Source organism: Leuresthes tenuis, unplaced genomic scaffold, assembly GCF_036924035.1.
Source record: "Leuresthes tenuis unplaced genomic scaffold, fLeuTen1.0.hap1 SCAF_7, whole genome shotgun sequence".
In the NCBI taxonomy this organism is placed as follows: domain Eukaryota; kingdom Metazoa; phylum Chordata; class Actinopteri; order Atheriniformes; family Atherinopsidae; genus Leuresthes; species Leuresthes tenuis.
This window is the reverse complement of record NW_027325361.1, coordinates 35,568,694-35,593,104: the sequence shown is the minus strand read 5'-3', so window position 1 is coordinate 35,593,104 and position 24,411 is coordinate 35,568,694. Positions and strand designations below refer to the sequence as shown.

The following is a 24,411-nucleotide window of genomic DNA, read 5'->3' as shown; positions in this document are numbered from 1 at the left end:
GATATTCACACACCCTCCAGCAGTTCCAGTCCCCACACTGGAGACTCCTGCTCCAGCTCTGCCACAGCCCAGAATGATCTCCGAGCCCAGAGTGGGAACCCCTGAGCGATATGATGGAAACCCTGAACTCTGCGGTTCATTCCTGACCTCCTGCTCCTTACTCTTCGGCCTGCAGCCATACATGTTCGCCACCAAGGAGGCCAGTGGCATACGTAATTAGCAACCTGACCGGCAGAGCCCTCCTCTGGGGAACAGCAGAGTGGGAGAGGCGGACTTCCGCTTGTGCATCATTCCAGGCCTTCTCTGAGGAACTACGCAAGGTGTTCGGGTTGGGCGCTTCCGGATCTGATGCCGCCCGTGATCTGCTCTCCCTGCGACAAGGGAACCAGTCAGTGGCTGACTTCTCCATCGACTTCCGGACCAGGGCCCGTCGAAGCTACTGGAACACTGTGGCTATGTGCGATGCTTTTCTGCATGGTTTGGCAGACTACATCAAGGAAGAACTGGTTTCCTATCCTCTACCTTCCACACTGGACAGTCTCATTGAACTTACTGTTCGGCTGGACCTCCGCATACAGGACCGGAGAAGGGAGAGGAGACGGAACACTCCTGGTCGTCTCGATCCAGCCCGCTTGCCAGGTTACTCATCTCCTTCCGGTTCCTCTTTACCCGTTATGGATATTGGCGTAGAGTCTGAGCCCATGCAGGTGGGCCGCACCAAGCTTACACCCGAAGAGCGAGAGCGACGCCGTAAGGGGAATCTGTGTATGTACTGTGGACAAGCTGGACATTTTATCTCCCGCTGCCCGTTAAAAGACAAGGCTAACCAGTGAGTGAGGAAGTCCTGGTGAGTCACACGGCAGCAAAGTCTTCCTCCTCAAGCTTGCGCCCGCTCTTCCAAGTCAAGCTCCTCCTTTCTGGTGGTGCACACACCCTGCCCACTTTTATAGACTCTGGTGCAGATGCCAACATTATGGCCGAGAGCTTAGCCATACAACTCAGACGTAAGAAGATTCCACTTGACACCCCAATTCCTGCCAAAGCCCTTGATGGCCATCTTCTGGAGACTGTCACTCACCAGACTTCTCCTGTCCACATGCTACTTTCTGGTAACCACCATGAGACCATCCAGTTTCACCTCCTGTCATCTTCCAACATTCCACTGATCTTAGGCTACCCTTGGCTACGTCGACACAGCACCCACATCGACTGGGCCACAGGGGGCATCCTCGGTTGGAAGAACTCCTGCCACCAGGTCTGCCTTAAAGAGGCCTCTGTACCCCAGCAGACAATGCACTCCAGTTCCTGCCCTGACTTGTCCAGAGTTCCTGCCGAGTACCATGACTACCGGGAAGTGTTCAGTAAAACTAAGGCGACTTCATTGCCCCCTCATCGGCCTTATGATTGCTCCATTGACCTGATGCCTGGCACTTCACCTCCCAAGGGGCGTCTGTACTCCCTGTCTGGTCCTGAACGGGAGTTCGTGGAGTCTTACATCAATGACTCCCTGGCTGCCGGTATTATCCGACCATCGTCGTCTCCTGCTGGGGCAGGATTTTTCTTTGTCGAGAAGGACAAGACCCTGCGCCCCTGCATTGATGACATCACTATAAAGAACCGGTACCCTCTTCCCCTCATCTCCTCAGCCTTTGAGTTACTTCAAGGAGCCATAATCTTCACCAAGCTCGACCTCCGTAATGCCTACCAACCACCTTGTCCGCATCCGAGAGGGGGATGAATGGAAGACTGCTTTTAACACGCCCACCGGACATTATGAATATTTGGTGAAGCCATTTGGCCTCACCAATGCCCCAGCAGTTTTCCAGGCCTTGGTCAACGACCTCCTCAGAGACATGATCAACAAATATGTTTTCGTCTATTTGGACGACATCCTCATTTTTTTCTAAGAACATATCCACCATGTCCAGACGGTCCTCCAACGCTTGCTGGAGAACTCCCTTTTCGTGAAGGCCAAAAAGTGTGAGTTTCACTCACAGACTGTGTCATTCCTGGGTTACATTGTGACTCAAGGTCACCTGGAGATGGATCCTGCCAAAGTGGACGCAGTTAGGTGCTGGCCAGTCCCTGAAACCCGTAAGAAGCTGCAGCAGTTCCTGGGCTTTGCCAATTTTTACAGACGCTTCATCCGGAACTATAGCTCCATCGCTGCCCCTCTCACAGCCCTGACATCCTCCAAGACTTCCTTCTGATGGTCCCATTCTGCAGATACAGCTTTTCAGACCCTGAGGGACCGCTTCAGTTCTGCACCCATCCTCCAAGTTTCTCAGCTCTGTGTCAAGTACAGTGCACCATACAAATGGGCACTATTACATCAACCTACCCATAAAAGAATCAGTGGCCAGTTTGCCATACAACAGAAGTGCTGCAGTGCAATGAGCACTGAATTTTAAGAAGAAGCAAAGTCAAAACCCAGACTTCCACCAGGAGTACACAGCCTATATCGGTGGCCTGTTGGAAAGGGGATGCGTGGTCAAGGTGCCAGGAATGCAGCTAGCACGACAGGATGGGCGAGTGTGGTACATCCCGCACCATGGAGTGTATCACTCATAAAAGAAGAAACTCCATGTAGTTTTTGACTGTGCTGCCAGTTATCAGGGAGTTTCACTCAACAACAAGCTGCTGCAGGGCCCAGACCTAACAAACTCCCTCCTTGGGGTACTTACTTGATTAAGGCAGGAGAACATTGCAATGATGGAGGATGTGGAAGCCATGTATCATCAAGTAAGAGTTCCTGAAGAGGATACAGACCTCCTGCACTTCTTGTGGTGGCCTGAAGGAATCTGTCACAGGAAATGGTGAAACACAAAATGGTTGTCCATCTTCGCTTTAAAGAAGACAGCACAAGATAACAAGAGTTGGAGCGTCACCTGAAGCTGTAGACACAGTTCTCAGGAATTTTTATGTTGATGACTGCCTGAAGTCAGTGAGTAAGATCTCCAAAGCCATTTCCTTAAGTAAAGAGCTCATGTCTTTGTGTGCCTCAGGAGGCTTTCACCTTACAAAGTGGACAAGCAAAAGCCGAGCTATTTTAAAGGCTATTCCAGAGAGTGAGAAAGCCAAGGAAGTAAAATACCTAGACCTGGCTAAGGATGCTCTCCCTGTTGAATTGTGTAAATTTTGAAATTCTATATGCATATTTAATTGTGCACAGAAAAGAGTGTGATTATGTGTATACATTCTCATTTTGTCATTATTTTTGTTAATATTATTGGCTCTTTTGTGCATATGTGTTTGGTAATTATAAGTTCTCCTACCTTATAATTAGGGGCAGGAAATGTGAGAGCCATTTATGCCGTATAATTTTATTATATTAATGCCGTCAAGAAGCAGTCATCGCGTATGTGTGTAAAACAATAAGGTATGTTCATTTGTTGTTAAAGTAGGATTGGAAGGCTTCTGAATTGGATCGATATAAGTTTTTGACCGTCAAATTTGTGGATTTTGTAGTTCTTTGTTTTTGGTTGTTCTTAACGAATAAATCTAGATGCAAGTCCACCATATCTCTTCTTTTCAGTGGGTTTTGCAGGAGGATTGGGCTTGGCTTTTATGGACGCGTCAAAACTAAGAAATAACTCAGTTGACTAATTGGCCAAGGCACTTGGGCCTTTGTTGAACGGCCGCTACAATCGTAGAAAGCCTTCTTACAGAGGTGTTTGATGTGTGTATTAAAGGTGAGTTGGGGTCCATTTTAACACCTAGGTTGGTGACAGATGTGGAAAGGAGGATGTTTTGGCCAGTGAAGGTTATACAGGCGATGGTGGAAGAGTGGAGCTGACGTGGTATGCCAACTAGGATCGTTTCTGTTGTTTGAATTGTTCAGCTGAAGAAAATTGAGCTTCATCCACGCCTCTATCTCCTTCAGACAGGTGGTGAGTGTGGATGTTGAGAGGGAAGCAGGAGAAGTGTCCACAGGTAGAGCTGTGTGTCATCAGCATTGCAATGGTAGGATACCCCATGCCTGCTGATGATATTGCCCAGGGGAAGCAGATAGAGGGTGTAGAGGATGGTTGTGAGGAAGTGCTAACTCACTGTATGTCCTCTGTATCTCACTGTCCTCACTGTATGCTGGGTCAGATTGTAAATGTTAAACAATGTGGTTTGTCACCTGGTCTCTCCAGTCCTGTGTGCATCTGGGCATGGGCTCAAAGAGGGAGCTCGCCTCTATAGGTCTCCCTTTATGGCGACCAGAAAGAGGTGGGGATTGTTGTGATTGGTGGACAAAATGGGTGGAAATATTTTCAGTTAATTAATTTGGATTATTTATGTTGTACATTTTGTGGATTAGTTTTGAATGTACTATATTTTCTTTATTTTGCAGGAGTTAATTTGTATTTGTTGGCACAAATAAATTAACATATGTATGATTTCATTGTTAATGATGTCTGTCCTCTTATCCACAGATCTACTCTGATAGGCTCATTTGAACTGGAGAGGAGGCCTATCAGAGTATATATGTATATTGGGATTTGTTCAGTCGGTTGGAAGGGGGCATGTTTTTATGTGCTATGGGAAGAGCAACACCCCATTTTCACTTTGTTAAAAGGCTATGTTTGTGTAGTTAATAAAAGTCAACTTGTTCTCTGTACACCTCCTGACCAGCATGATGCTTTTTGGCCCCTGCATCTCTCACTTTACTACAGCGGGGCTCAGCACTGAGCCCTGAGGGACACCGCAGGTGACGTTGTGGGTGTTTGACTTTGCTTTTCTGTTCTGTCGGTCAAATATAAGGTGAACCAGTTACGTACGTTATCAGAGAGTCCAATAGTGTATTTCAGATGATGAAGGAGGATGTTGTGGTCAACTGTGTCAAAAGCAGCTGTTAGGTCAAGGAGGATGAGTAGAGATGGGGAACCGATATCTGCTGCCATCAGGGGGTCATTGGTGACCTGACCAAGGCTGTTTCAGTACTATGGCCAGGGCGGAAACCAGACTGAAACTTCTCACAAAGGTTATTGTGTTTGAGATGATCCTGAAGTTGTGCTGCAATTGTTTTTTTCCAGAACCTTAGACAGAAATGGAAGATTTGAAATGGGCCTGTAGTTGGAGAAAACGTCTGGATCCAGGGTGGGTTTCTTCAGTAGTGGTCTGATGACAGCAGTTTTTAACGCAGATGGAATATGGCCGGCCAGGAGGGAGCGGTTCATGATCTTGGTGATGAATGGAGAGAGGTGCAGAGGTGTTTGCTTTCAGCAGAACTGAAGGAAAAGGGTCCAGAGCACAGGTGGTTGACTTCATGTTTTTGATCACATCCTCCACTTCTTCCTGTGTGACATCGGAGGAGCAAAGAAGCTGAACAGTCTCAGATGGTGGGTCGGCAGTTGTGAGAGGCAGGACAGCTGTGGCGGAGAGGTGTGAGGAGATATCAACTTTTTGTCTGAAAAAAGTAATGTGTATATTGCACCTATTCTCGGCAGCCTCAGAGTGGACAAGTTAAGGCGGTTTGAGAAGATGATGATGATGACACGCCCAGCAGCCTTCATCTTATGCAGCTAACGGGTGTACTAGGGTGCCGAGTGCGAAAAAGAGACTGACCTGGATGTTAAGGAGGAGTGAAGATCCAAACGACTGCTCAGGGACTGGTTGTAGGAATCCACTAAGTCAGTAGAGCCAGAGGAGGTTGAAGGTCCAGAGCCATTGCATCCGTGTTGATATTTTTCAGATTTATGAAGTGGATCTGACGCGTTGGTTTGGTCTAGGTAGAAGAGAAGGGCAACTGCATTGACACAACTTTGTGATCAAACACACGAAGATCATAAACCTGTAGGTTGGTGGTGGGGGCGGAGTTTGTGATGACCAGGTCGAGTGTGTGTCCCTTTGAGTGTGTGGGACACACACTTGTTGTTTGTTCTGCATAGTTCTTGTTTAGTCTCAGTAAAGTTAAGCTCGGTCAGCGTCGCAAGCTTACATCTTCTGCTTCATGTTCACAAACTCACTTTAATATTACGTACGTTTTCAGATTTAAAAAAATCTAAACTGTAAGGGAGTACAATGAGTAAGCAGCCATCTTGAAAGTAATCCAGAAGTTCCCCCTTACAATGTTTTTCATATGCTTTTTAAATATCTTTCTCTTTTTTAAATTAGTTCCCAGTCACACACTTGCAAGTCGTGATTTAGCTTATCCATGGAACACACACTAATATTACACACCTTTCGTCAAACTCATTTTTACAGTTGACCTTTGACTTCTAAGAGGGTGGGTTAGTGTTAGGGGTGTAGTTTTCCTTGTGGCAGAAACAGATAACAGAATAGGTTAGGATCATGGCCTCCGATACTCAAGTTTCATGTAAATGTTTTATATGAAAAAAAATCCATACATATAATGTAATATACCATTATTTATGAGGGAAGCTGTCAATATTTGAGCATCATAGGGGTATGTGTTAGGTTGAAAAAGATTTTCTCTTTGTGGGGTAAAAAATTAATCAAAGCCTATAGGGAAGCGGTGGGGAACCTGGAACGCTGGAGCCATGATAACAATCTAGCCCTGAACTCCAGGAAGACGAAGGAGGTGAAACTGGACTTCACACAACAGAGTCTTTGATGTGTGCAAGGACCAGACTCTTAAAGCACTTCATTACAATGGGTATGAGGGCCTCTGGACGATAGTCGTTCAGGGACTTGATGACTGCTTGCTTCAGGACAGGAACAATGGTGCTGGATTTGAAGCAGGTGGGGACTGTGACTTGTTCCAGGGAGATGTTGAACAGGCTAGCGAATACTACAGTCAGTGGTCCTGTGCAGTGTTTCTGAACAGATCTATGTTTCTTGCAGGTCAGTGTTGCAAAAAGCAATAAAAAACGCTGACAGTTGTTTGAGAAAGCATCTATAAACTAGACTGGTAGGAGAAAGGGACAAACATTGTGATCTTTTAAGATAAAATGTCTAGTTCCTCTCTGGTCCTCTACAGAAATTCATAGTATCATCAATAACATGGATGTATTAGTGGAGAAGTTTTAAGTGACAAAATGATGTGGCTCTGGTTTTGTGGCTGTGGAAAACTAAGCCAGTTGTTAACCACGCCTTCATAGAACCAACTTTGAATTGCTTTTAGCTCCAGCCCTGAACCAGAACTGCAACTGCTTTGGTAAGAAAAGGGTGACCACTTGATTTGTGAAATAAAATTTTAAAAAGCTGTCCCAAAACACTAACAAAGGATAAAGCAGAGGTCAATGGTCATTGATGATTTTTTTAAATGAAAATTTACAATTACAGGACAGTTATGGCATACTTAGAATTAAGCTGCACTGTCAAAATAGATACTTCCAAATGTTTAAAGCACCTTAATCTGTGTCATGCACCTACCATGCAATTATGTTTTCACTTACAAATTTTTTCAACTTTAATCACAACAAATCTCTCTGAACTCTTTCACAAATTTAGCAAAATTCCATGTGAAATTACAAATTAAATTTCATCTCATTTCAATAAAACTGCCTTTTTTTGCAGAAAATATATTTCTCGTTCAATATAATACTTTACCCACTTTGAATGGAATTGAATAACACATTATCACATCCTAAATGGGAAATTATTTTCAGCATAAAGAATCAAAACAGGTTTTAATCATGAGTCTGAGCTATTGTAAAAAAAAAAAAAAGTCATGTAGCGTTAATACTGTCACTGACGTTTCATACGTTTCAGACCCGATACCTGGAGAAGCGGTAGTTGATGGATGGATGGATGGCAATGAAAATAAATCACAAAGAAATAATAACTGAAAGATGATATTACTAGTAGTGATTTGAATACTTGGCCACATCCATTTTTGTATATCTGATACATAATCAAACATCATTTTAAAAAAAAAGAAAGGAAGATTTCCGTTGTGGCGGCGCACTAGATGCACGCTTCCCTCCTCTGTAAATCTTCGCTAACATTTTGACATTAAATTTGTATTGCGCTTCTGTCGTCCGCACCAGGCAAATCGGGTAAGGGTCGTGGTAAACCCTCACAACCCAAAATTGATTTCGGAACAACTAAACAAAGTGAAGAAGGTAAAGCTAATGCTGGCGCAATGTCTGACGAGTCAATTAGCGCCGAAGGAGCAGTACCAAGCCACGCTCCGGTTCTCGAAGCTATCAAAGACTTGAAAGCCGACTTCTCCAACAGATTTGACGGAGTATTGCCTGCAATTGAAGGAATGAGAAACGAGGTCGGAGAATGCATGGAGCGTATTGTAAATGCAGAGACACGCATTTTGGACACTGAAGACACGGTTGCCAGCCTGCAAGCTAAAGTCCAGAGTCACAAAAGGAAAAACACGGACATGGAGGACAAAGTCATGGACTTGGAAACAAGGTCCAGGAGGGTTAACCTGAGACTGGTGAATCTACCGGAGAAGATGGAGGGAGCTGACGCTTGCTCCTTTTTGGAAACCTGGATCCCGGAGACGCTAGACATCCCTCTGCTGAAGTCAAAACCATTCCTGGAGAGGGCTCACCGAATCGGAGCGAGAAACAACCCAAACACCCCCCCCCCCCCCCCCCCCCCCCCCCCAGAACACTTATCATGAAATTCCTAAGCATCAGAGATAAGGCAATGGTGTTGAAAGCAATCAAAATCAAGAAGCAAATACTCTACGAGGACAAACCAGTCGATTTTACCCAGACATGGCGGCCAGATTACACAAGAAACAGAAGGAATTCGACTTCGTGAGACAACAGATCCACAGCATGAGGATAAGGCACGGGGATAAGGCATACTTCTCCCCGCCAGGCTCCTGGTGAATTACAAGGATAAATTACTGAATTTTGATCAACCGGAGGACGCAGAGACTTTCGTTAGGCAACAAAAATTGTCATGCTGTATACATTCCAGCCATTTATTCCGATCACTATCACCTGTTATGGACTACTATTCGTTATAACAAAATTCCAACTGATACACCGGGGGTTCTTCAGAAATCTTTTATTAACATACATTTAACATATGTACTTTTCAGAATACACATGGGCTTTTTGGTTGTCTTTACATAAAATAATTGAGCATAAGTCAATGTCAGCCACCACATCTATTCCTGCAACAAAAAATAGGTTGACAAGTTGTCTGTTGGACCTGAGGGACCTCCTATCTCTGTGGTCAGTCTGGGTCTGTGTGATTCATTATAATGCATTATCTTTTAGTTTTTTATTAATCTGTGCTTAATCCCATAGAATTAGCAATACGATAATAAGAATAATGATTAACAATACACAGCTGGTTCCTTTTAACCTACAAAATCCTGGTAATCTAAATGGATGCCACTGCTGCTGTCTGTCTGTCCCTGTCTTATTTTAGCCACACCCCATGTTCTCGTTTTAGCTGTTGTTTTCTTCACTGAGGTTGAGACGAATCCCCTCCTGTTGAGAGAATTCCCCTTGGTAGTCAGACTCATGCTTCAGAGAACGGTGGTGGGTAACTAATCTTTCCCTACTTCTGCAGGTCATGGCCTTACTAGTTTACAGTGTGATAATCCAGGATATATTATTTTAGCTGCTGTGGGTGCTGTAAGCAGTACCTGGAACTGGGCTCGACCAGTTCTCTTTCTTTATCACTTTGATGAAGATCCAGTCTCCGGGTATTAGAGATTCCTCCACAGGGTCACCTGGAACAGACTAGACAGAAGAGATCGCTCTACTTGTTAACATTTTAAGAAACCTTAGCAGGATATGCTAAGGTTTCTTCATCTCTTTCTTCATCATGTCCGGTGAATAGTTCTGTGGTATTAAAAATGGTCATACATTATCTCAAATGGAGTTAATCCTGTGCTAGTTAGAGTAATATGCATGTTTAGGACTACTAGTGGTAAACAGTAAACCCAATTCTTCCCAGTTCCTTCAGTCTTGACCTAATTATTCCATTGTCTCTCCAGCAAACCTGCTGATTGTGGATGATATGCACAGTGGTTAGATTTTTATGGGGGTTAAAATGTTCATTTTTTTAGAATTTTATTTTGAGGGATTTGTCTGTTTTTTGTTTATCAGGAGGACATTCTGAGTTACAGATATATTATAAACGAGTAAAAAGTACAGGAGATCCCTAATATTTCATTTATTTGTAAGTAATTCAAGTAAATGTGTCAGTCAAATAATTTTAGTTTTAAATTAACTTTGTTGGTGATTGAGCTTGTGTAGCTAATCATTTGTCCTCTTAGGTTGGTGTTAAAGGCTTGCTATCTTACAGCAGCAGTTGTTTAATCTGTATTTATATTAAAGAATTCATCAATACTAGTACCAACAAATCTCATGAATTTTGTATCATGTAACCATTTTGGGTGCAGCCTCCATCTATAAGGACCTTTAATGAGTCTTGTTGAGGCATGTTGTATATCAACTTAACCGGACCATGAGCCGAGATCACAATGGATTCATTAGTAGCATCATATATCTGTGGAAATAAACTATTTGCACCAAAAAATTGTCTATTCGCGAGTATGACTTGGTTGATGGTGAAAAGCAGAATTCGGATTTGTCTTGGTATTTTCTCCTCCATGGGTCACACGAGTTTAAGTCTTTATGAGTATTGTCCATACCTATAAGTCTATCATGGTTTATTGAAAGGGTTGTATTAAAGTCTCCTCCGATGAGCAAATAGCCTGACATCTGAGATAAAAGTAAAAATAACTCTTCAGAAGATTTGGGGTTATCAGCATTTGGTCCATACAGATTTAGTTTTAGAGATAAAAAAAATGAAATGGAAAAAAGGGCACTATCAGGGTATTATTCGTTCTTTCCATTTTCAATTGCCATGAACGATATCTGATTGTCCCGGTGCCCATTTTTCCATTTCATATTTTTTAGCCTAAAAGTGAAATTTGAAAAAACAGGCATTTTTTCGTTTTTGGTGTTATAATGAAAAACAAAAAACAACATAACCAGTCAATTTTTCATTATTTGATTTTTGAATGGCAATTGAAAATGGAAAGAACGAATGATACCCTGATTCATCTGAACCACACACTGTCAATCGCACACGATACGACGCACGCACACACACAAAAACCTACATATATGCCTTCATAGCCTATTTGTTACAAATTATACAAGCTGTGCAGTGTAGGATATAAATTCTCACTTAAAAACTCATCAGGGACTTTTCTTTGTTTCCCAAATATCATCTGTGATGGGGCTACAGTTTCTAAGGGGCACAAATCGGTTTTGCAAGGTGATAAGTTTCACTGAATCCGTGGCTGTTTTAAGTTCATCTGCTTTGATTGTACCAACATCTGATGTGTCAGTAACCAGACCTATGGCTGTGTGCTTGCTTGCTGGACTGGACTCCTGTGGGAGGGTTGTAGCTGTGGCGGTGGAGGCAGAAAAGCTAGCGACAAAATTCGCTTAATCATTTTGGCAAACATTTCGACCAGATTTAACTGTTTAAAAGTCCACTTAGTTAGCTTTAGTTAGTTTCACTCAGTGAAGTTCACCGGACAATCATATTCAGCTTATGGAAAAAGCGCCAGCTGGCAAAAGTAAATCAACCAATTCAATTTTAGTTTTGGAGGTACAAACGCCCACACAAACAGACTCGCACAGATGTACGTACAGGACGTTTTGACACATAAGACTATTACTTATTTCATCTTGTTCATAAAAAGTCAAATAAACATAATTATAGATTTTTTTTAAAAAAGCAAAGCAAAATCTCAAGGTACGTACAGTGCATACAGCCGTACAGCTGCAGGCGCCACTGTCTGTGACCAGTATAAATAAATATGGTGAAACAGACAGCCTTGGGGGATCCAACATTAACATTTAAACTTGGGGTGGTTCCATTAGGTAGTAAGATGCAGCTACTAACAATTCTGTACAATTCACTTTTAAAATTCCTGAATTTATTTCCTAATCCAAGCTGCTCAAGTGTTGCAATGATGAATGGGGTGTTCCATTGAGTCAAAGGCTTTATAGGAATCTAGAAGAAGAAATCCATCATCTTCAATAAGATTTCTGTATTCAATTATGTCCAATGGTCTCATATTATTGTGAATTGATCTTTTTTTAAGAAGACTGTGTTGCAGAACTAAGATTTGAGATACCGGTTTGGAGACTATTTGTAAAGATGTAAGGGTGGCAACACCCATTCCGAAATCCCGCCATTCCGACATCCCCCTATTCCGACATCCCACCATTCCGACATCCCACCATTCCGACATGCAAACGTCCCACCATTCCGACATCCCACCATTCCGACATCCCACCATTCCGACATCCCGCTATTCCGACATTCAAATGTCCCACCATTCCGACAAGGCTTTCTGTATAAGGAAATGTGCGTTACTCAACAGGTGAGTCCCTTCTTTCTGTTCATGCAATTTATATGTTTAACACATGTTTACAGATAAGCCTTATTAAAAACACAAAGTCTCGGCAACTGGAGGAGGAGAAGCAGCCGTCTTTCCTCAAAATCCTACCAATCTGTGTCCACGAGTTATGGGAGTTGACGTGGGCACTATGTTGTTTCAGTGCAGTGTCGTACAGTGCCTGTACAGATGCACTTCCTTGCTGAGTTTGTTTTCGAATTGGTCCATCCGGTTTGCCGTTCTCCGTGCGTGCCAAGATACAAATTTTGACTGGTGCATGACTATGCGCACAGTGAGCAATGCATCAACTATAAAACAAGCTTGAGGTGCATAGTGCGCAGAGGTCGTCAACTTTCAGCAGAGTCAATCGCTATAGATTAGATTATACAGATTAGCTCAAGAAAAGCGCATAGAGAGCTTCATGGAATGGGTTTCCATGGCTGAGCAGCTGCATCCAAGCCGTACATCAAGTGCAATGCAAAGCGTTGGATGCAGTGTTGTAAAGCACGACGCCACTGGATCCTAAAGCAGTGGAGACGCATTCTGTGGAGTGACGAATCATGCTTCTCCATCTGGCAATCTGATGGATGAGTCTGGGTTTGGCGGTTGCCAGGAGAATGGTACTTGTCTGACAGCGTTGTGCCAAGTATAAAGTTTGGTGTTTTTCAGGAGCTGGGCTTAGCCCATTTGTTCCAGTGAAACTAACTCTGAATGCTTCAGCATACCAAGAGATTTTGGACAATTTCCCAACTTTCTGGAAACATTTGGGGATGGGACATGGATGAGCGAGTTTGGTGTGGAAGAACTTGACTGACCTGCACAGAGTCCTGACCTCAACCCAAAAGACCAACTTTGAGATGGATTATAGGGGAAGACCTGTGAGCCAGGTCTTCTCATCCAATATCAGTGTCTGACCTCACAAATGCGCTTCTGGAAGAATGGTAAAAAATTCCCATAAACACACTCCTAAACCTTGTGGAAAGCTTTCCCAGAAGAGTTGAAGCTGTTATAGCCGCAAAGGTTGGGCCAACGTCATATTAAACCCTATGGATTACGAACGGGATGTCACTTAAGTTCATATGCATGTAAAGGCAGATGAGAGAATACTTTTGGCAATATAGTGTATGTCTGTTGATTTGGTGATTTTGAAAATCAAGAATTTGATTTTTTGGGAGTTATTGTCATTTTTAAGTAAACTAGCATTAAACTTCCAATATTTTTTAATAAACTCATTCAGTTTTCGGTTTAATGTACCGATAAATAACACAGTGGTCAGTGAGTGGAGCAGCAGAAATATCACAGCTAACCTTATGACAAAACAAAGGATTTGCATTTAACAAATGATCAATTCTAGATTTTGAGTTATAATAGGGACCACACTAATGGTATGTGCATACTTCTGGTTTAAGAATCTCCATTAATCTGTTAAGTTTAGATCATCACAGAATCAAGAGAAAGTGCTATTTGGGTGACTAGAAAAGAAGTTTGAAGAGACTCTATCATAGAAGCTATGTTAAACAAGTTTAAGATGACCTCCTGCTACAATATTTTCAGTTAGATGAACATGTTTCAATTGATAAATGTGTAAAGCGATTTGTTTAAGAAATCCTACGTTTTTCATTTTTGTTATTGTAGCCATACACATAAACCAAGATAAATTTGGTATCATCAAGGGACAAGATAATAGTCAGCCAGCGATCATCTGCTTTGTGTGATACAATCTGACTCTGAAGGTTTTTCATAACGATGATGACCCCTGCTGATCATGAAGTGCCATGACTGAAATATATTTTTTCACTGTAAACCCTTTTCAGGTTTAGTGTGTTTCTTGCAAAAAATAATATTGGCATCATTCCCTTTCTGAATAAAAAAATAGCTTTTCCTTTTGGTTATGTCTCTTAGACCACTTGCATGAACAGAAATAAGATAAATACTGTTTCAAAGTTGAACCATAAAACAAAATGGTTTAAAAGAAAGGACACGAACTGTTAAAGAACTGAATTTGTTTTATATGGATGCAAGAAATAGTAACAAAAGTAACATTATAACGTTCTTTTGTCAAAATTCACATATTCATGGAATAATGTTGTTGTTGATGTTTTAGAGATCATGCTGTCTTGGACCTGATTATGGTGCGACTGTAACGGGTGGTGTATGGACCCAATTACAGTACAAAGGAGTAAGAAGACAGTGGTAAAAAGTTCAAGGTTTTACTGAGACTCTGGCAAACAGACAAACGGTTTAGAAACCGGCAAACAGGAATCAGGAGAGGAGAGGCAAAGTTCTTGCAGGCACCAGCGGGCTCTCGTTGACCGGCTTGACCTTGGACACATGGAATGTCGGGTGCACCCGCATAGACCGAGGGAGTTTGAGCCGGACTGCCACAGGATTGATGACCTTCTCGATAGTGAAGGGCCCAACAAACTTGGGAGCCAGCTTGTTGGATTCCACACGCAGAGGAAGGTCACGGGTGGAGAGCCAAACCTTCTGGCCCACCTGGTATTGTGGAGTTTGAGAGCGATGACGGTTGGCTGCTGAGGAGTATGTTAAAGTATAAGGGATAAAGGGGTAGCAGCAAAGATGGAGTCCAGAGAGGAGAGTGGCCTCAGTGTCGGGGGCTCTGTGGGAGAGGATAACTACTTCCTGGGATACACATTCACAGACCGCTCTCATTCAAGCCACGTGGTGAAAAGCATCATGGACCTGTGCCTGGAAGATGGCCTGTTTTCTGATGTCTCCATCACTGTGGACGGCAAAGAGTTTCAGCTACATCGGTTAGTGCTCTCAGCACAGAGTAGTTTCTTTCGCTCAATGTTCACCTCCAACCTCAAAGAATCCCATAACCGCTCTATTGAGCTTAAAGATGTGAGCGCCACAGTGTTTCAGCTGCTGATAGACTACATCTACCATGGCACAATTAAGCTGAGGGTGGAGGAGCTGCAGGACACCTATGAGATGGCAGACATGTACCAGTTGACTGCTCTGTTTGAGGAATGCTCTCGCTTCCTCTCCCGGACAGTGGAGGTCAAGAATTGCTTACAGGTGATGTGGCTCGCAGACAGACACAGTGACCAGGAGCTCTATACAGCAGCCAAGCACTGTGCTAAAATCCACCTGGCTCAACTGCATCAGACCGAGGAATTTCTCAATCTGCCCCTCTGTCTTCTCCTGGACAACATCAAAGATGGCGTTCCAAGTTCCCAGAATCCAACGGTGGCCATAGAGTCGTGGATAAACCACAACAAGGTTGAGAGAGAGGAATTTTCTTGCATTCTCCAGGAGAATCTTAAGGAAATTGGTGAGACTGTCCACATTTACCTGATCGGTAAAGAGGAGACGAGGACTCACTCCCTTGCCGTGTCGCTGCACTGTAACGGGTGGTGTATGGACCCAATTGCAGTACAAAGGAGTCAGAAGACAGTGGTAAAAAGTTCAAGGCTTTACTGAGACTCTGGCAAACAGACAAACGGTTTAGAAACCGGCAAACAGGAATCGGGAGAGGAGAGGCAAAGTTCTTGGTCAGGGACAGAAGGCTGGGTCGAATTACCAGGAGGCAGACGAAGCAGGGAATCAGGGACAGGCGAGGTCGGTACCGGTAAAGCTGGCAGGAGAACGCTGGAAAGACATGCATGGCAAAGACAATCTGGCAAAGGATAGAGTGTGGAGCTGGTGACTATATGCTGGGCTGATTGCATGTGATGAGAGGCAGCTGTGTGCACAGGTGAGTGGAGTTAACTGATGATTGGATGACTAAACTGTGACAGCGACTCTTTGTCCATTAATGAAGGAACACCCTCCCGTGCCTCTCTGTCTTCTTTGGTGAGATATTCCACAAAGCAGATGTTATGATCTTTGCAGACTGTGTCTGCAAATGACAAGCGATATTAGCATGTTTTAGGTTCCTTTTAGGCCCATGTTTTCTAGCTCACATTGGTTGGGGGTTAGTAAAGCTTTAGGTCTAGTGCCAGCTGTAGCCATGTGGTATATGAAGCCGTTAGCCGTTGATATCACAGGATTTATGGACTTACTTAGTGGTTCCGAGGTGGTTTTGGTATATCTTTAGGTAGTTGGGTGCAGCTTCTTGTGAGTTTTTTCTTCATAACTTTTTCTTCAGGAGATTGCTATGCAGAGACGTCCACAGTCCTTAAAATGAGACAGCCACATTAGGATCACGGCTGGAGGAAGTTAAAAATGGCATGCTGGTGAAATATGTAGGTGTTGAAGACACCAAAGGAAAAGCAACCATTCTTTAAGTAGGTCAAGTAGAGGTTTGGACAAAGCAAACTTTATTATCAATATCTTCCAGGTAAAATACAATTTGCGAAATTGTTACAAAACAAACAATCAACTTAATAACTTAAAAAAAACTCAGACAAATAATCAGCAAATCACACAAAAATGTTTCTTCTAATGGACCGCTCTAAATTGTACACACTTCACTCAATGACATGAGCAAATTGGAAAAACTGTCCTGTGCTGTGTTGAACCAAATTTTAAATCTTTTTTGGAAATCAAGAACAATGCATCCTCTGGGATAAAGAACTGAGGGATTATGTGGCCTGTTACCAGTACACAGTTCATAAGACAGTATCTGTAAATGGGGTTGTATTCGATATCATTACAAAGGTAAAGTGCACATGTCACACAGGCCTTGAAACAATGCTAAATATGACATCTTTTCAGAGAAGGCTTTGCTTTGTTCAGCAAGACAATGTCTGACAGCATTCTGTATTCCAACAACATAACCATGTAGTAAAAATGTCAAGTTACTAAATTCAATTCAGTTTTATCTATATAGCGCCAAATTACAACAAATGTCATCTCAAGGCACTTAAATAATAGTCCAATTCAAGCCACTTGGAGTTTAATTCATTGTAATCATAATTCAATCAATTAATTTAAAAATTAATACAATTCATTTCTACAGAGCCAATTCAAAAACAATTTCCTGGCTAAGGAAACCAACAGATTGCACCGAAACTTCTCTTCAATCCAATCTCCCGTCCTGAGCACGCATGACACGACTGTGGAGAGGAACGACTCCCTTTGAACAGGAAGAAACTTCTGGCAGAACCAAACTCAGGAAGCGTGGCCATCTGCCTCCACCAGCTAGAGTAAATCAAGATTCACTCCAGCAGAATCATGTACTTCTGTCTTGTAACCCATAGCCTCATTTATCAACTAAGAAGGCAGCCTTTAATGTCAAATTTCAAACTAACAGGTAAATATAGTGACAAAGTGCATATTTGTAGCATTATCTGATTGTGTATCTTAACACCGACAATGATTTTTACTGTCAGTGTCTAATATTACCGCTGCTGATGTGTCAGTAACTAACACAAAGAACAACTTGTGTGTATTTCAGATTCAGCAGGGGGATTGACTGGTAGTGTTTGACACCCTTAGAAAGAGAATGTGATGGGGAAAGGGGAGGTGCAGATAAGTCATCCAACAAATGCTCTGTCCAACTCCCAAAATAGGGCTGTCGCAATTAAGCAATTTTTGCAGACAATTATTTAGTATACAAATAATTGCAATAATGATTTGTCTCTGTGGCAGTAAGATAAATCTAATAATCCAATATGTCATCTAACCCTGACACAGAACCCAGCCAATTATTGGAAATAAAAAAAAAACAACATCAATAAATAGATGTATATTTATGTCAATTAGTCTTTTAGACTTTTTAAACAAATGTTGTACATAACAAATATGCCTTGTCTGTAGAAAGGGACAGGAGTGCCGCAAGATAACATCATTAAAAAGGAATCAACTGTATAACTCTGTCAGTCAACTCTGTCAAATGGTGGAAAATAATATTATAAGATACGAGTTGACACAGACCTGCAGACATAATTCTGATTATCTGAAATCACCGCCTACGTTAGAACGGCACATGAATATTGCAATTTATGAGAGGGTAAAGAGTGTAGAGATAAGTGACAGTGAGAGATATAAAAAAGAAATAAAAACGGAAACTAGCAGCCAGGATAGAAGAAAATGGAACAAAAGAAAGATAGTCTAGCTAGAAGGGTAAAATAAAGAAGAGGAGAAGGTGAATGTAACAATATTCAGTTCTGCCGCAGCCTCCTGAAGGAGGAGGAGGAGGACGCCGCGCAGCTCGAAGCTTGACGCGGGACGTTTCTGCTCGAGCAACCCGGATTTACTCCAGCTGGCTCACGCATGATGATATAAATGGATATGGAATGATAACGGCCGTTAGCGCAAGATGGGCAGGCACCGAGATCAGCTTTAACTTCCCCCGGTGGCCGTTCAGCTTCGAAATGGTAGGACAACCTGTTCCGCAACAATTATGTAGTAGAGTCCCTTCCTATCAGTGGGCTGCTTCTTGTTTTCTAAAAACAGACGCAATGCGAGGAGGTGAATGAACAACACAGGCTATGCAGCGGAAAGTGGAACCCAAAACGGCGGCATAGTTGCCTCAGTTTCTCCAAATATCACCAAGCCTCATGTATTGCTTCTCCGTCCGTCTTTTCCTTTAATGTAGCTTTCTTTACGGTCAGCGATAGAAATAATCTGCATCCTATTTTCATTGAAAACCAGGCAAAACAAAGTACTCCGATAGCAAATATGCACCAGAACACAACACTACTAAAAAAAAAAGGGGGGGGGGGCAATTATCACAACTTATTCTTAAATTCGGCGCACACAGGACAACTAAACCCCCTCCAATACACACATAATTAATTATGATCTTAACTTTTGCCGTCGTCCAGCTGGTGTTTTCTGTCAAATACACTGTCCAAGGCGGAAACTATGAGGCTGAAACGAATATTAAAGTTGATATTTTATCGAAATAATGCTGTTTTTTAGGATCATACCTCTGCCGATTTTGCCAAAGGTTCCTAAAACACGAGATGACTTCAAGTCACTTATGACACAGTAAGCCTTGGCATCATAAAAAAATCATATTAAAACCCCTGGAGTTTTCTATGATGTTTTGAGCAACGTCAGTGTGTCATAGACGAGAGGTGTTGGCTTTATCATTGGCCTATCCACACTGCAAATGTATTTTCCACTCCTGACATTGTGTGGTAAGGCGGAATGATTTGGTACGTGTGTAAAAGGTTTACACTCGTGGTTGAAAGTGATTTTGCTCGGGGCTTTGGAGAGGAATGTAAAGCTAGGTCCCGGCTCCGGTCGGACGGTGAAAGGCCAAGTTGAAGTTTAGCTAGAGTCTCCTCCTCCTCCCGGTTTGTGGAAGGGTGGCTGTTTGTGCGTGTTTGTGTTAGTCAGCAGAAAATGGCCGCAGTACGAGCCAGTGGGTTTACGTAGAATGAAAGGCCGACAGAGGGCCTTCTTTCCCGGCACACAGCTGAAGTAAAAAGCTGCTGGGAAAACATGTCCGCAGCCGGCAGGGACTTCAGGTGGAAAGTCACTCTGGCAGCCTCCCGAACATATATCAGAAGTCTGTACAGATGCAGACAAACGATGTCCCTGCTTATATGTTACACACAACGATAACGATGAACGTGACATGTTCCCGAATCCAATTATTGGAAGTTATTTTGTTAGCAGTGTTCAATAAGAAGCTCTCGTATTTAGGTTACCTGAATAGAAATGACTCACAGGGAAACACTCCTGATACATGAATGTAATTTATGGTGGCCTAAATATTGCACGTAAAAGCTGATCCAAACCAGGTCTGCAGACCCCCCGCCCCCCAAACAAATTATTACAATGTAAGACACGTTAAAACACGTCACGTTGCATCAAAAAAGGGGAGCGAATCAGGATATTGACCGCTGCGTTCTGCTCGGACCCAGTATGACTTCGGTATGTCAGACTGTGTTGCACTGAATGCGGAGCTGATTTCGACGGATCTGTACTGTGCCGTAAGGCCAGCTCAGTGAGGAGGCGTGTAGCTGAGGCTGCAGCTTTAAGCCCATCGTTTGGGATGGGCTGAATTCATAACGTCATCTCACTTCTGTTCTTTTATTCCTCGCCCCCTCATATTCTTCGGTCTCTGAATTATATAGTACCCGTGCTGCGTTAGACCTCCGGCCATATTCCCTGAGGAGTGGTTGCTTCGAACTTTTTCCGTGCTTTTCATCCTGCGGAACATTTTTCCGGGGCCTTAAGTTTTGTGGTGTGTCATTGTTTCTGAACTATATAATCAGAAGGCAACAAGAGCCAAGTCTTTTGTTAGGTATTTGAAATATCTTGTCAAATAGCCCAGGAAAGGTAGCGTTTTCTCCAACAAGGAGGGACCTCTTAGCAAGGAAGAGCATGAAAAATATCCAGAAAAAGTAGGCACGAACCAAGGGACATTTCAATACTTGGCTCAAGGATTCTTAAGCTAAAGCAACGCCTGGTGTGACTCTGCTTCCTCCCAGCAACATGATGTTTTCTTCCCTCTCTCTGTCTCAGGTAAAACTACTGTCTGCTTCTTCCTTCCCTCCTGATGCTGTTACACAGCACATGCCCTCAGAGGCGAAGCTTTTCTTCAGATCGACGATACTTTGACTTGAAAATATAGAATATATGCAACAAACTGTGAAAGGACTAAAGTCTTGAAGTAAAAAACAAGAGTGAAGCCTGCCAGCAGTCATAGTGCAGAACAGAACTGCAGGCTGTAATATGAATCACAGATTGGTGTCACAGTGGGAAGGGGTGGATCAGTCTGTGAACAGTGTGCTACATGACTTCATGATAATTTAGTAAAAAGCAGTTCCATGGTGCTCTTTGGATGAATCTGGTCCAGACCATTTCTCCATGTGTATACATATCTCACACTCACCTTTCTTGTGAGTGGTATCCCCCCCTTTCAAGCTCTCTACCAGAGGCCTGGGAACTTGTGGGTTCCACACAGCATCTTAGTTGCTGACCTGGGGTCCTGTCTGTTGTGGTAGACCCCAGCCTCTGCTGCTCTTGTCTCTCAGGACCTATTCCTGAGCTATATACTCACACAAGCACAGACCTGTATATATATATACACACACACATCCATCCATTTTCTATACCTGCTTTTAATCCAATCTAGGGTTGTGGGGAGCTGGAGCCTATCCCAGCTTTCACAGGGCGAGAGGCAGGGTACACCCTGGACAGGTTGCCAGTCCGTCACAGGGCTACACAGAGACAAACAGGTAAAACAACCATCCATGTTGGCACTCATTCCTGGGGACAATTTGTGTTTGGGCAGTGGGAGGAAGCCAGAGTACCCGGAGAGAACCCACGCATACACGGGGAGAACATGCAGACTCCACACAGAAAGAACCCAGCCGGGAATCGAACCAGGAACCCTCTTGCTGTGAGGCGATGTTGCTAACCATCTTTTAAACCCACACATTCTTTTTTTTATTTCCCATACTATACTAATCGGTTTCTCTTCCTATTGTATTACAAAATTACACACACACTAATACTAAACATTCATATTAAAAAGTCATTCTTTTTATTATGAATAGAGAGTGATGGGCACTCTTGTGACAAATTGACACATGCTAGCTGCTCATTAAGATTGTTGAGCTTTTTTTTACAGAGAAGGTGAAGTTGGCTAGAATTTCCTGATATGTTACTGAATCCAGACAGCATGAACTCAAAGCATGACTGATCCACCTCTACATTGAGCAGGGTGAGGGTAATTTTCCTCATGTCATATCTTTCCTTGTTTGGGCCAAGAAAATATATTTTCCCCTCATCCATCCATAGTACTGTTTGCAGACTGTACAGCACTTGTCTGGGTGTTCAGTTGCAAAGTTTTGTTGCTTGAAAAGGTTTTCTTCTAAGTTCTGTCATGAAGGTCTTATGCTCATGTTGCTGCCATGTCTCAGATACATGGTGAACTGTGGAAATTACTTTGCTGTCTTCTCATAGCCTTCTTCTGGTTAGTGAATATCAAATATTTACACTTTTTCAGTTTTACACAGCTGCTTAGAGGAGTACGTTGCTCCTGACTGTTAGGACAAACTTTAAGGAACCCCAGTATTTATGATGCTTTGAAATTTGTATCTCCTGGTCTTTACTTAGAATTACTGTCTCGGGGACCCAAACCTTTTCCTCCTCAAAGTTCAAAATATTCTAACAAAAATGTTAGAATGTCAAAAAGGAGTAACCGTTTTCTTTGTTGATTCAAAGTCTGCATCATAGTGACAGAAATGTTGACCAGAGTGCCCAAACCTGCAAGTGAAAAATAGTTTTCTGAAAATGCTGCCAGAATTCTACATGTTTAGCTGAGAACATGCTGTGGTTTTGTGTCTACATGTGAAAGGGTGACAGTGGATGCTCATTAAAAGCTCTTACATGCACAAACTGAGTGAAATGGGTTGATCAGCACTGACATGTGGCCGACTTCTTCATCTCTCACTCCTTCTATAATATCCATATAAAATCTGTTCCATTTAAAATGATCTATCTTTTCTACATGGTTAGGATGCTCTGTCACAGCTGATGATGTCAAGTATCAGACCCAGCTGTGGTAATTTCACCAGGAGTGTGTGTTGTCTTATTATGGAAGCTGAGCTAATGCTACATGTGCTATCTGCTGTGATGTTCAGCATGGTTACTCTGTCTGTTGTGTGTTTTTTCTCTCTCATGTAGGATGAATTCCATCCATTCATTGAGGCTCTGCTCCCCCAGGTCCGTGCCTTCGCCTACACATGGTTCAATCTTCAGGCCAGGAAGAGGAAGTATTTCAAAAAACATGAGAAGAGGATGACTAAAGAAGAAGAGAGAGCAGTTAAAGATGAACTCCTGGGCGAGAAGGCAGAGGTGGGATAGAATATTCAAGTGGTGCATAATAGAATTTAGCATCATTATGTAATTTCGCTTTTTAAATCAAGTGAAAGTACATTTCTGTCAAGACCTTTTATTCAGTATTTTACAATATGTTAAGTTTATTTACCAATCCCCAAATTATGCTCAACATAATGGTGTTCATGCATGATGACCCAAATAAACTAACATCTGATGATAAAATGATTCTGCTCCTAGGTGAAACAGAAGTGGGCCAGCCGTCTTTTGGCTAAACTAAGGAAGGACATAAGACCTGAATGCAGAGAGGACTTTGTCCTGTCTATCACTGGGAAAAAAGCTGCCTGTTGTGTCTTGTCAAACCCTGACCAGAAAGGCAAAATGAGACGCATAGACTGTCTTCGCCAAGCTGACAAGGTGAGTAGTTCCTTTTTTTTGTTCGGTGTGGTATTTGACAAATTTTTCTAAGACTGGAGAGTAAAACCTGATTGTTAAACCATTTTTAAATTGGCAAGTTATTTATTTTTTCATGGGTCTGGGCCTTCGACTGCACCATGGCCAAAGGACACAAAATGGCTTATCAACTGTATTCAGAGTGGTGTTAGCTTAGTGAGAATTGTTCTGACCCATCTTAATACCTCACAATAGGTTCTACTTTGTAATTATGTGGCCTTCCAAACAAAATCAGAATCAACTCGTAATGATGAACATACATTCTGATTAGAATGTATCGTAATTCATCATAATGTAATTGTAGTTCATTATTACATGTTTGCCACTATAACCTGTTAAAGTTGAATGGAACACGGCTTGACATTCTTACTTTTAGCTCATGTACACACACATTTTCTGTGTTACACAAGCTGATGTGAGCACACACTTATTTTTTTTCATTCCTCCACAGCTACCTAGAATGTGAGCACATCCTTGTGCAATATCACTTGAATGTCATATGATTAGTGATATTGCTGCATAGTTGTACAGCCTCTCCATAGTTACAGTAGCTCCCTGGTGTAGATTTTGTAAATTTAGGATTTAAACCTCACAAAAGGGAACTAATTCAGATACATACTTCAAGCGGATAACAGATTTGATCCCTCTCTGCATGAAGATGTTGGAACATTCTGGTATTTTTCAGCTTTTTTTGCTGATGCCTTGTGTTGCTCTTTTTTTCACTTGATCTTAACCCAGAACTGTGCTTTTGGACTTGCATCAGGCATAGTACTTGGCCATGTCTTGTTGTCATGCTGGAATATTCCACCACTGGAGCTTCAGGAGACTAGCAGTGATCTTGGTATTTTGGTATATTCACAGCTGCCATTTGTAGTTCTCACAGCTTCAGCTCCTTTTGTACTCTTGCAGCAACAAAGATGGATGCTTTTAAAACATCTTTGTGATGT

At 42.5% G+C, this 24,411-nt stretch overlaps 1 protein-coding gene and 1 pseudogene across 5 annotated transcripts in view; both read left to right on the top strand.

Annotated features, from left to right (window-relative positions):
• Window positions 1-14,847: 14,847 nt before the first annotated feature.
• Window positions 14,848-15,745, top strand: LOC140312463 (kelch repeat and BTB domain-containing protein 4 pseudogene; annotated as a pseudogene).
• A 2,464-nt stretch (window positions 15,746-18,209) lies between these two features.
• The window catches only part of nfic (nuclear factor I/C), a 79,563-nt gene continuing 73,361 nt past the window's right edge, over window positions 18,210-24,411 (top strand). The window contains exons 1-3 of one of the 5 annotated variants that reach the window (XM_072390228.1): window positions 18,210-18,585; window positions 22,859-23,029; window positions 23,252-23,428. In XM_072390228.1, coding sequence (XP_072246329.1) covers window positions 18,505-18,585; window positions 22,859-23,029; window positions 23,252-23,428 — 429 coding nt within the window. In that variant the 5' untranslated portion in view covers window positions 18,210-18,504. Of the gene's footprint in view, window positions 18,586-20,293; window positions 20,690-22,858; window positions 23,030-23,251; window positions 23,429-24,411 lie in introns of those variants that run through there. The other 4 variants (XM_072390230.1, XM_072390231.1, XM_072390229.1 and 1 more) reach the window with 4 other exon arrangements.